The following is a 13373-nucleotide window of genomic DNA, read 5'->3' as shown; positions in this document are numbered from 1 at the left end:
GTTGCTGCATAACCAACTACTCCAAAACTTAGTGGCTTAAAACAATGATTTATAATTTCTTACCTTTCTTTGGGTTGACTCAGCTCAGCTAGGCGTTTCTTGTGTTCCATGTTGTATAACTGTGGTTAATTTCTCACCTTTCCTCGGGTTGACTGGGCTCAGCTGGGCTGTTCTTGTGTTCCGTGTGGTATAACTGAGGTCACTCATGCAGGTACGTTCAGCTGGAAGTTGGCTGTGACTGGAATATCCAGGGTCTCTCTCCTTGTGATCTCTCATCATTTAGTGGTCTATCTAGAGTTTCTTTATAACATGGCAGCTGGCTTCTAAGAGGGAACATTTTAAGAGCCACAAGCCCCAGTGTACAAGCGCTTATAAAACCTTCGCTTGCATCGTGCCTCCTCATGTCCTGTTGGCCAAAGCAAGTCACATGACCAAGGCCAAAATCAAAAGTAGGAGAGGACTACACAAGCCTGTGGGTACCAGGAGGTGTGGTTCATTGCGGGCTATGGGTGTACTGGACTACCAGAGATGGTAAATCAGTTTCATCCAGCATCGCAACTCTAATTGATTAGCAATAGCAGTTTGGAGCACTGTATTCAGAAGAATTTGGAGACATACTTCTGGATCAGTAGGAAAGCGTATTGTGATAAGCTAGTGATGTTTGCAAGGGCTTAGGTCAGGAGATGGGTATACTGGTGTATTTACCATCCTTATAATTTGATAGCTATGAATTTATATCATAAAGCCACAAACCTAGAAAATAAAAGCAATTCATGAGCTTGCATGTAAGCTTAAATAATGTAAAAATAAAAACATTTGGGTACTTGAGTAAATTGAGTCTTTAGCTTTTGTTCATCCTGGTTTCACGTTGAATTAATATAATTGGTAGTATAAGAAGTCAATAATTGGTGTCTTATGCTAGATTAGTTTACTGAATATCCATATTTTACACCAGGACTGCTCTCTCATTGCTGAGTGAAAAAGCTGTAGCAGAGGTCATAGATGAGGAACAAAGTACCTATACTATTTATTATTGATCAGTGGGTGGATGGGTGGGTGGGTGGATGGATAGATAAATGGATGGATAGATAGATAATCCCACATATGTATGTATTTGTGTGTGTGAGCGTGTGATTTTTAGTGCTTGCCTGAGTTGCCAGCCTGACCTTTGGGTTGACTCATGTGATTTAACCAGTAATTATCAGTGGCAAGATTTAAGAGTAGGCACTATAGTTGTCTGCATTCCAGGGGAGATTTATAGGAAAATGTTACTATTCCTCCTGATGCAGTAGTGTGGGGAGTCTCCTTTTATGCTTTTCCCTCCCCAAGAGGTTATATGTATCAACAGTTTGGTGTTCATCCTTCTACTCCCCTTTCTTTGGATTTACATACCTACACATACATAACGTACGTATATATATTTTTGTGTGTGAGTGAGGAAGATTTGCCCTGAGCTAACATCCATTGATAATCTTCCTCTTTTTTTTTTTTCTTTTCGCTTAAGGAAGATTAGCCCTGAGCTAACATCTGTGCCAGTTTTCCTCTCTTTTGTGTATGGGATGCCTCCACAGCATGGCTGATGAATGGAGTAGGTCCACGCTCAGGATCCGAACCTGCAAACCTGGGCTGCCAAAGGGGAGTGTGCAGAACTTTAACCACTCGGCCACGGGGATGGCCCCCTATATATATTTTTTTTTAAGCCAAAATGACCTTCTTAATATGTACTATTCTTTGATTTTCCTTTTTAGTTAATAAATATCTTACTTAGGTCTTTTCATATTAGTAGTTAGAAGTCAACACTATTCTTTTAATGGTTGCAAAATGTGCTTTGATTATTTAGCTATACCCCTATTGTTGGACACTTAGTTTTTTCCATTTGTTTCTCGATTTCTAAAAGTGTGGTAGTGAACATACATATACATAAACTTTGTGGTCATATGCAAATATTTTTATAAAATAGTTGTTAGATGTGGCATTGCTGAGTTAGGTTGAATGTGTATTTTAGCTTTTGATAAATATAGAAAAATCCTGCTAAACACCATAAATGGGGTCCAAGAATATTGAAATGGTTTAAATGCATAATTATAAGATGAATGAAAAACAGTATTTTTCAGTAAGTCCATGGAGTCACTGAAAAATAGAAAAGTGATAAAAAGTGGCAGGTACAAAACTGACTGTGTAACGGATCAGAAAGCCTCGGATGATAACAGCGCGTTTGCTTCCTAAATTCCATTGGCAGTTGGAGTCAGGCCAACTATTGGAGCCATTCAACATCACATTCAGATTAATTTATGGTTTTTCTATTTGTGGTTTACAATTAGGCCATCTTCCAAAAAATCTTCACTATTTTATCCTGTCATCATGCCGTGTATAGGATTATCCTCTCCTGTATCCTTGCCAGCACTTGGTATTACCTGCCTTGTTTTGAGTAATCTAATGGACAAAAATGATATCTTGTTTGAATTTGCGTGTTCCTGGTTTTGGCCACGCTTGGCATCTTTTCCTCTCTTTGTTGTCTATTTGAATCTCTTCGGCGAATTGCCTCTTTCATCTATTTTCTCTATGTTTCTATTGTTATTTTTCTTAACGATTTATGTTATATATTTATTTGTATTTTTGATATGTGTGCCAGTTAGCTTAGTAGAGATCTCCAAAATATTTTGCTTGTGCACCCCTACAAGTAAAAAGTTGTTGATTATACACCCTCATTATATGTATATTTATTTATAAATTATATACATGTATTGCTGTTGATCTATGTCTTACATGTTAGTAAAGCTTATTTTTTTTTCTTATTTTATTGTGATTTACAAATAGGGATAAACAGGGGTGCCAACCTATCCACAGCCCAATGGACAGTCTAGTGTGCATCTACCCAGGAAACCAGAAGTTCAGAGCACAGTATGATTTAGGCCCTTTACAGGCAGGTTAGATTTGCCAAAAGGAGTACGCTCTTTGTTCTCTGACCACAATGTGCATATTTGTAAGCCTGTGGGCACTAGAGTACTCTAGTGAAGTGGACGGTAGCCATGGGTCAGACCTTGACTCTGTTACCTGTATTAACCATACTACTTTGAGAAAATTGCTTAATCCTGTTATGCACCAGTTTCTTCATGTGTAAGATGGAGAGGATAATTCTTATCTTGCCTGTTTTATAGGCTTATGATGTTGTGAGTTAATTTACTTGAACAAACTTTGAAAAACTGTAAAACAGGTGTAGATATGAAATACACAGGTATTTGTTTTGCAAGTTCATAACATTGGGTATAAGAGAACACTTCAGTATCATTTATGCTAGAAAACAGCTTAAAAATGCATGACCTACCAGTAGTGGTTTAAAAATATCATTTTAAGTCTTCATTTAATGTAGATTTTAAACCTCTTGAAGGTATGAACTGTTACACATGATAGTCAGTAAGTATTTGTTGGTGGTAATGTAGTGTACATTTAATAATATATACATTTGGTTTTTAAAATGTTTTCTATTTGAGAATGCCTTGTGATTTAGGAGTTAAAAACCAGTTTGTGAAATACCTAGTGGCACTGAGGAAGACTTTCTTTAAAGAGTAAAGTAACTATTGTCCAGGGCTGCAGATAAAAGGCAGGACCTAGCTTGAATATATTCTCCAGGGTAGTGAAGAATTCAAGGCGTTGTAACATTAGGGACTCAGGTGGGCGGGTAGAACTGAATTATAAGGAAGGCAGTATATGAAATAGTGTACTCAGGAGTCACTATGACAAGGAAGTTTTGAATGTGGGTGTTGCTGTTTTTAAAAAATATATTTTTTAATTTTTTGGAATGAATGAATTTAACTGTCAAATAAATTATTATTGTCTGTAGAAGGGGCTGGGTGGAAGGAGGAGAAGTTAAAGAACTGAACCCCATATCATTGATAAAAAGGAATAAGAAAATTGAGATCGCAACTGTGTAAATATATAAGTTTGAAACATTGAAAGTGTTTTAATACTCAACCTCTGCAAAGGTGCTGGAGAACAGGCTCTCAGGCATGCACTGCTGGCTGTCACAGGCCGAGCCCATGCAGAGGTGGCTTGAGTAGGCCGGGACTAAGACCTGTGGGCGACGGGCCAAGCAAGGTCACATTCTTTCTGAACACTCTCCGCTCCTTCCCTCTCATTTGATTCTCAGAACAACCCCACGGGGTAGAAAGCAGGGCAGGCCTAGTCCAGTTCAAGCCACTAAACCTTTTCCTTACCCAGATGAGTGGGATGGGGGGGTGGCATGTGTACCTATTATATCTACTTTCAAAAACTTAGTTACTGAAACTCTTGGAGGAGGTAGAAGACAGTGTACAAAAAAGAAACGAAATCCTTTGTGAATTTGGGAAAGTAGACATGCTTCTCAGAAATAGTTCATACCGAGAAATTTCTGTATTTCAGAAAAGAATGATGAAAGGACAAGGAAATCAACTACTTATTTTTTTCTTACACAGAGGAATCCCAGGTCCATTTTGAACATTACCTAATAATCCAGATTTTTACACTATCAAGTCAGCCCCTCATTATTCCTAGATGAATGATTTTCAGTACAGCTGTTGTTCCTTTCCCAGCAGAGCTGCAAAATAAACTATAAATTGAAAACAAGCAGTATTATTGGTAGGAGAAATAAAATCCTTTGATGGAGTTCTGAATCTTTCTATATACTGTAACAGTTCCTGCTTGGCTTGCTAAAGCCTATTCCTGATCCTGCCTATTAAAGCCTCATTGCAGAAGACCCTGAAATTAAAATATTTCACAATTTTTGGCTTCAGTTCCTCAAAAACATTAAAGGAGAAATGTAATAGATTATCCAAGTTGAATAGATATGATTGATTAATCTTACTGTTTCAGTTCCTGCTGTATAACAAACCATCCAAAAACTCCGTGGCTTAAAATAATAACTATATATTGTTGCGCACATGTCCCTGGGTTTGCTGGGCAATTCCTCTGGTTTCTGTTGGGTTTACTCTCAACTGAGATCAGCTGTGTGTCAAGGCGGAGGCTTTGCTGATCTTGGCTGATCTAGAATGGCCTTGTCTGGGATGGAGGGAATGACTCGGCTCTCTTTTACAGGATCTCTCATCCTCCAGGAGGCTTGCCCGGGCTTGCTCTTGTCGCGAAGGCAGGTGTCCGAGCAAGTGAGCAGAAGTGCTCCAGGTCCCTTGAGGCCTGGGCTCAGAATGGGGACAGCGTCACTTCCACTGCTTTCTGTTGGCCAAAGAAAGTCACGAGCCAGCTCACATTCAAGGACTGGGGAAATAGACTCCGTCTTTTGAGGGAAGAGTTGGAAACTCACATTGCAAAGGTTGTGGATACAGGGAGGGATGGAGAATTGAAACATTTTCGTAATCCGTACAGCACACATGCCCCAAAATTACTGAACGCAGCTGAAGTTTATGGTTCCTCTGTCTCAGATATGGGATTACGCTTGATCATGGTCACACTGCTCATCATGTATTCCTTTGATTACATAGAAAATTAAGTGGATATGTGTGTGAGATTCTCTTCTTTATTAAAACAGTTTCTAACTCCTGTAGAGTAGTGTTATTTTTTTCTTTTCATGATGTGTTTAGTTGGTTTGGTAGTCTCATTGGGGCAATGTCATTTTAAGGTTCAGAATGGGCCCTAGTGCTTCTGTTGTGGGGGTGGAGAAGATACTGTAAGTTTCACTGTGTTTCTGAGATGACTTTCAAGTCGATGACCTTCCCTGTCCTGCTCACACCACCAAAACCCATTGACCAGGCACTTCCTGTCATGTTACCATGTTGTATTTTTCTCATGGCACTTACCACTGGCTCCAGTTCTTGTTCATTTACTTTTTTTGTTTGTCTCCCCACACCCTGGCCCAGGGTGTAAGCTTCACGAGAGGCGAGAGCAGGAGTGTCCTCTGACCTGTTCACTGCTGAATTCTCAGAGTTTAGAATTGTACCTGCTTCTTAGGTGATGCTCAATAATATTTGTTGAATATTTGTAATGACAGTTTTGTGATAAACAAGTCAGCAACTTGTTAAAATACAGAGTGTTACGTGCTCTGTCTCTGGTACATTGTAGATGCTCATTAAGTATTTATGGAATCTCTAGGGAGGCTCATGGGCAGTGGGAGCTCAGAGAAAATGAATAGTGGGAGCCACAAAGGGTTTTTCCAGATGAATGCAAGGAAAGGCAGATGAGCAGGAGAGCTAGGGTATGACAAATTTGATGAAATGTTAGACCGTTGGACTTCAGGCTAGGAAGGAGGGAAGTGGGCAAGAAGAAATCTGATGGATTAGGATAGAGAGTCTCCCAAGACCAGAGAATCCACATAGGGGAGTAGTTAAATGTGCATGCTGGGAGGTTGGGGGTTGTGCTGATGCAGTGTGATCATTGAAGTAGTGATTTGAGATGTGCCAGGTTATGGGCATGACAAGGTCCTGGGATTAGGGATTCAGGGAATGAGTGGGTCAGGTGGTTGAAGGACCTTGAGGAGTAGGAAATAAACAGTTCATGTTTGAGAGAGTGCAGCAGGACAGCTGGTGTGCTCAGGGGGAAGTCTAACAGCCAGGACTTGGGGGTAATGCTTTGAGAAGAGGTTGAGGATGTAGGGGAGTTTGCTCATGATGGAGCACCACTTCCACAGATAGTTTAGTTTACAAAATAGAGGCAGAGTGAACGCTAAGTCGGGGACAGACAGAGCAAAGCCTGATGGGGCTAATGTTGGGTCAAGGGATGGATTGGGAACGGGAATGGGGATGGTGTGAACTTGGGCATTGAGAGGCTGATGGATTTAGGTTCAGTAGAATCTTAGAGAAAAGTGACCCTGGGACTAACAGACAGAGGCCCTTACGCATTTGGCCAAGGGTAGTGGTCAGCCCAGGAATTTCTATGTAAAGGGGCTTTAGATAGACATGCTGTGAACTCTCAGGAGCTTACATGCTAAACAGGTATATACTCATTTATTGCTTCAGTATTTTCACAGTAGGTTTTTTAGTATATTTTAAGTATCTTTTTTAAATTAGAAATGACATTTTACAAATGTAAACTATTTAAAAATGTGAAACATTAATGATATAGCAAATACTAAAGGACAATGATTTCATTAATTTATGTAGTCCTCTTTATCAAGTACTAAATCAAGTCCAAAATCCAAGGATGAGGATTTTCACATTAATATTTTCTATTTTTTGGTCCTAAAGTTTTTTTTTACCTTGGTATTAACAGAAGTAGATGTTTTAAATGTAAATATTTAATCTGTTTTTCCTGTTAGTCACTTTAAAAGTTCAAACTCGGTGGTGAACTGGAGCAAAATTTCATAATCTTCAAACCACAAAGTTGCCTAATAGGCAACAAAGTAGGGATGACAGTGGAAGATCTTACAAATTCCCAGAACCCACTGGAAATGAGTTTAGGAAAAACATTTGACTGTAAGCTCATAAATAGGGACTCTGTAACCTGAAGAATAATTAATAGTAATTACTTTCTTCCCTTTAACCCTTTGGTCAGACTTGTTCCAGTGAAAGGAGCAAGGCAGGTTAAAATAATCTGTGTAATTTAAACTGTCTCATGCAATACAAGTGACTTTATTTTATGCAATTAGCAGTAGTCTAAACTGTGGGTCAAATATTTCTTTTACTACTGCTTATATGTGACGCTTAGAATTTTTTAAAACTTTTTTTTTGAGTATGTGTTTTATTTCATTCTGAAAAATTGAATGCATACCAAGTGAATGTAACGTTTGTCAGACATAAAGAAAAATAAGATGAATAACCATTGCCCATGATACTCAGCTTTAGATATAGAATATGTCTGGGACCTTTGAAGCTCCTTCTTGCCCCTCCTTGATCCCATTCCTTGTGGGATTCTTGTCCCCCTCTCATAGGCAATCATCATCCTGAATTTTGTGTTTATAGCATACTTAACGATTTTCTTTAACTTTGACCAAATATGTCTGAGTCCATGTACAATGCACAGTTTAATTTCTCCTGCTGCTTTTTGTAACTTTACAAAAGTGAAATCATTTTGTATGTGATTTGCTTATTTTATTAAACATAATTATTGTGAGATTCATCCAAAATTGATGTGGTTTATTTTTGTGACTGCATAGTATTTCAGTGTATGATTATACTACAATGTAACCATTTCCCATTGGTGGATATTTGTTTCCTATTTTATTTTATGGCTATTTATGTGAACGTTACTGTATGTCTCCTCATACACATTTACAAGAGTTTCTCTAGAATATGTAACTAGGAGTATAATGGAGGTTGTAAGGTATGTGCGTTTCAACTTCATTGAATAAATCTAAATCATTTTCCGAGTACTATTGTACTCCCTCCAGCAGTAAACGAGTTCTTATGGCTTCATATCTTTGCCAGCGCTTGATGTTGTCCAGCTTTTACATGGTTGCCCATCTGATGGTTGTCAAATGTTTACTTATTGTGGCTTTTACTTTGAATTTCCTGAATTAATGAAATTAAACATCTTTGATTGGGTTCATTGTGTATTCATGTTTCTTCTTCTGTGAAATGCCTGTTTATATCTTTTGTCCACTTTTCTTGGTGTCTTTTTACTTATGATTCTTAGGAATTTTTTGTTTGTTTATTAATTATAGATAGTAATCTTGCAGATCTACTCTTTGAGTTTGTAGCTTGCCTTTACTTTCTTTAAGGGATCTTTTGATGAACATAATTCTTAATTTTAGTATAATTATTTATCAGTCTTCTGTAAGTTATGACAGTTTTTTTTTTCTTTCCAGTCCTTTTATCTTTTTCCATTCTAGTCCTTGTATTTCTTTATGTTGCTGGCTAGTACCTCCAGTACAGTGATAAATAGAAGCAACTACAGCTCTGACATAAAAGTAATTGCTTCTAATTTTACCATTAAGAATGATATTTAATGAAGATTTTTGGAAGATATCCTTTCCAGGTTAAGAAAGTTTTGTTAAGAAAGTTTTGTTAAGAACTTTTATGAGTGAGTGTTGAATTTTATCAAATATTTTTTCTGCATCCATTAAGATGATTTATCTTTCTTTTAATTTTCTAACTCTGAATTGTGATAATATGCTCATTAATGGTAAACCAACCTTGCACTCTTAGAATAAACCCAACTTGGTCATGATATACTTTCTTTTTTATACATTTCTCTATTGGGTTTGTTGATACTCTGTTTAGGACTTTGCCATTTATGATAATAAGTGAAAATGCCCTGTATTTTCCCTCTCTTGTACTGTCATTGTATGGGTTTGATATCAGGGTTATGGTAGCCCCAGAAAATGAGTCACAGGGTATTCTACTTTTTTGTGTTCTGGAAGAGTTTGGAATCAATTACTGAAATAGGTATTTATGATTTTCAGTTGTTGTGATGACTTTTTTTGGAATTATTTTATCAGATGCATTTAAGTGTAGACCATGTCATCAGGATGAGTTCAACATTTTATCATTAAAAGGGAACCACTACCGCCATTTATACTTGTGGCCTTGCCTATTTTGTCTAATTTTAATATACCAGCTTTCTTTTATTTGGTAGTTGCCTAGTATAACTTTTTCTACTCTTTACTTTTAGAAAGCTTTGTTTATCCGTATTTCTTGGATGTGTCTCTTTTAAATAGCATGTAATGGATTGTTATCCAGTTTGACAAAATTTTTTTAATCTGGAAACTTAGTCACCTTATGTTTCTAGTGATCACTGGTATACTTAAAATTATTTATGCCTTCTTATTTTGTGCTGTATTCTTTTATACTTTCTTCTCACTTTTGTTTTGATTTTTAAGAGGGTAATCTGTATAATCTTTTACATTGTATAGACCCCAAATACTAAGATAACAGTAAAGAATAAATTTTCACCTCAGAGTTGACTTACAAGAAACATAGATTTCAATACGTACCACAAATTCGATAAGAAGTTATTAGAGGAAATGCCTGATAAAAGGCCTTCATAATTTTGGAAGAGGTAATTCTAAGGAAGATTACTGATCTTTAGTGTAAGGGGAGTAGTTGAATACAGTCGGCCCTCCATATCCACAGGTTTCGCATCCACAGACTCAACCCGCCGCGGGTCGTGTATACCATGTTTACAATTGCGATTGGTTGAATCCGGAGATGTGGAATCCTCGGATAGGAAGGGTCAACTAAGGGACTTGAGCATCCGCGGATTTTGGTATTGGTGGGGGGGATCCTGGAACCAATTCCCCGCAGATACCGAGGGAGATTGTGTGCTGGTTAGCTTTTCACTTTTTAATGTTTGTTTGTATTCATCAATGGAAGCAGAATGTTGGGTGTGTTTTTTTAGATTTAAAAACTAGAATCTTCTATCAGTAGTCTGATATTTGTGTTGGCTTTCTGGTGATTTAAAATAAAATGTCGTTTTTTATCAAGACATCAGCCAACACCAAGTGCCTTCTGAATTAAGGTCTGTACCTTGTGGGTACAGAGAAATGAGAGGCTTTGCCCTGAAGGGGTTCATCTGCCCCAGCATTACTTATTGATGTTAAGTTAATGCCAAGTAAGAGTGAGAAACCTCTTTCTTTCTATGTCAGTATTGGGCTGAACTCTTAGGTTCATACTGGCATGGCTGAGGCTAGGAAGTAAAATGAAGAAAAGGGGTGAGAAGCAGTAAGGGAGTCAGAACAGTAGGAAGGAATACTGGAGGTGTGCAGGTGGAATAGACGGGCACTGACAGTTTCCTTCAATTGCCTATCTTTAAACAGATTATTTAAAGGACGTATATAGGAACTCTTAGTCTTTATCCGAAAGCTCATTGTCACATACTGGGAGGACAAGCTCTTCGTAAAAATAACTTAGGTGTATTTTTATAATATCTGTTTTACCTGGCAAGAAGGCAAGCCAGACAATCCTAAACCTGTTTTGATCATGAGATTAAATAAAAACACTTTTATTAGATGCTTCTGAGTAATGAAACCAAGTCTGTTCAGTAAGAGAGCCTCTGCTGACAGTGGAAGAAAGCAAGATTCCTTCCTATTAAGTCCCTAAACCTTGATTTTTCTTGGGGTCCCGTTTGTATATTGCTCTGTTCGTTTTTAGTCAGACGTCTACCTGATCTAGTGTGGTTTGGGGACGTGTAGATTTTTTAATAAGCTTTGGAATCACCAGTATTAGGACTTTCAATGTGATCTACTTAGAATCAAATGGAATATGTTTTCTTCTGCAATAGAAGGTAACAATTTAAAGGTGTGAATCATAGTCTTGGGCATACAATATTATTAATCTTTGTCTAGAATTTGTTAGGGCTCCGCACTCAAGATTGCAAAGGCCTTCACATAGGTGATAAGAATCTATCAGAGATAGAATTACGTTCTCGTAATCCTCATAATAATCAAACACATGGGGAAGAATAGTGACGGTTTCTGGCTTCTGTGATACTGAGCATGATAACACCTTACTGACCCAAATATACTAATACCCCTCAACAACTCACATGGCTCTGAGAATAACTCATCTCTGATAGAAGATCTATATCTTCAGAGACATTCCTGAAAATTGTATACTGAATGTGGGGTCCTTTTCTCTGTAATCTTTTGTGTAGACAGACCCAGATATACAGAGCAGGTAATTTTTGTAACTGCTACATGTTATTTTTGTTTGCTTTTTGAGAGAGTTTTTCGTAGTAGAAAGTAGTTTCCATTTTATAATCGTGTTTTTTGAGGTTTCCTATATCAGTTCTTATCTCTCCAAGTTAGCATTGCAGGGACCTCCCTTGGAGTCTGATCTTTCATTGGCAGAGGGAGCAACAAGGTCAGATAGGAGCACTTCCTCGCTTTGTTTTTTTCCTTTAGGGAATAGAACTAAGCCGGTTTTACAACTTCTGTGAAACAGAAGAGGAAATAATTAGGGATTTTTTTAGAGCAGTGTGAAAAGTTGGCTTTTTACTTGAGAAAGTTGGTTGTATGGAGTTGCTCACATGTCTTATTGATGAAACCAAATATGACACAAAATTTTTATATTTTAGTTTTGGTAAGAAAGCACACAAAAATTCAGAATGCCCTTTAGAGTAAATGTTTCTGGGATCCAAAATGATAATACTGCTGTTAGTCCTTTACTGTGATCAGCTTATTCTGCTTATTTCCACTTCCAAGACTTTTTTTCTTTTCTTTTTTCTAGCTTTATTGAGATATAATTGACACATACCAAGACTTTTTCTTAAAACAGCTTCCCAGCAGTAATTATTTTCCTTATAGCCTTCTCACGCATTTTTTTTGTTATGAACTCTGGTTAGGAATTATGGTTTTATTTCCCTCTGTCTACAGAACATGAAAAAAATTCATGCATTTTATTCAAACATTTGAACCCCTAATATATGTTAAGCGTTGACTGTCTGTTGAGAATATAGTAATGAACCAGACAGACCAGGCTCTTACCCTTGTATATGTTATAATCCGAACACAGAACTCCTGCATTGAGTGTAAAATTGCAAATCAAAGTTTTAAAAATACAAATAAATTTATTTTTTAGCTGAATGAGAAAAGATGAAATTAACTGAATACTCTGTGTTACATAATCTGCCAGGCACTGGGATGAAATAGGGGAACTCTACAAAAGAGTAATTCTCAGAACTTCATAATTTGTTTTGATAGTCTTTGTTTAGTAATGTAACAATATATATCTAACACCTGTTTTTTAGGTATAGCGCTAAGGATAACAAATTACTTGCTAATAGTGGGGTTTTTTGTTTTCTTTGAAGACTTTGGAAAACAATTATTTGAATTAGAAATTACTTTCATTTTTACTTGTTATTTTAAGTTCTTGTCTACTTGTTTTATGCTGTTTGTGGAACACTTAATTATGTTCCAGGCACTCTGCTGAGTGTTTTATAATGCATTATGTCATTTACTGCATATGCCATACGGACCTACCCCCCAGTTGTTGAGAATTTATGTACATGTCGCTATATAAGCATTTCATCTCCTTACAAATGAGAAACCTAAACCTTAGAGAACTGGCAGAGCTGGGATTCAAGCCTGGGATGGGTTGGCAATCATGGGTCTGTACTCTACCAGAAAAGATCTTTTAGCAATTGAGCTTTGTGGTAAAACTTTCATCTATAGTATAAATAATAGGTGAGCAGATTAATAAAAATTCACCAAATCAAAAAAAAAAAAGGCAATAGAAGATTTGAGTGATACCCAATTTGGAATTTATTTATCACTTTACGTAACCTATATCATACCTATTATGATCAGCTTTTTTAAGAAAACTTCCACACGTTTCAACTAATACAGCTATTGCCATAAACCTAGGATAATGCTTATAATGAAATTTTAAAAAATTAATTCCATAAAATTAGGTTGAAAATTAGTGTATTTTCTTACAATCAAGTGTCCTGGTGTAAAGGTAGCCATCATATGCTGATGACATTAAAAATCGACAGCTTGAAGAATGTCTATT

The 13373-nt window shown here is 37.0% G+C and overlaps 1 protein-coding gene across 4 annotated transcripts in view; it reads left to right on the top strand.

Annotated features, from left to right (window-relative positions):
* Nucleotides 1-13373, top strand: part of PLEKHA5 (pleckstrin homology domain containing A5) — a 233599-nt gene that overhangs the window by 14070 nt on the left and 206156 nt on the right. The window contains exon 4 of one of the 4 annotated variants that reach the window (XM_058558684.1): nucleotides 5071-7079. The exons of the other annotated variants lie outside the window; for them this stretch is intronic. Within the exon in view, the coding sequence (XP_058414667.1) occupies nucleotides 5071-5479 (409 nt within the window). The 3' untranslated portion in view covers nucleotides 5480-7079. Of the gene's footprint in view, nucleotides 1-5070; nucleotides 7080-13373 lie in introns of those variants that run through there. 4 annotated transcript variants of the gene reach the window in all.

This window comes from Diceros bicornis, chromosome 17 (genome assembly GCF_020826845.1).
Source record: "Diceros bicornis minor isolate mBicDic1 chromosome 17, mDicBic1.mat.cur, whole genome shotgun sequence".
NCBI classification, from domain to species: domain Eukaryota; kingdom Metazoa; phylum Chordata; class Mammalia; order Perissodactyla; family Rhinocerotidae; genus Diceros; species Diceros bicornis.
Note: the sequence above shows the minus strand (reverse complement) of the source record. Positions and strands in the feature narration are given on the sequence as shown.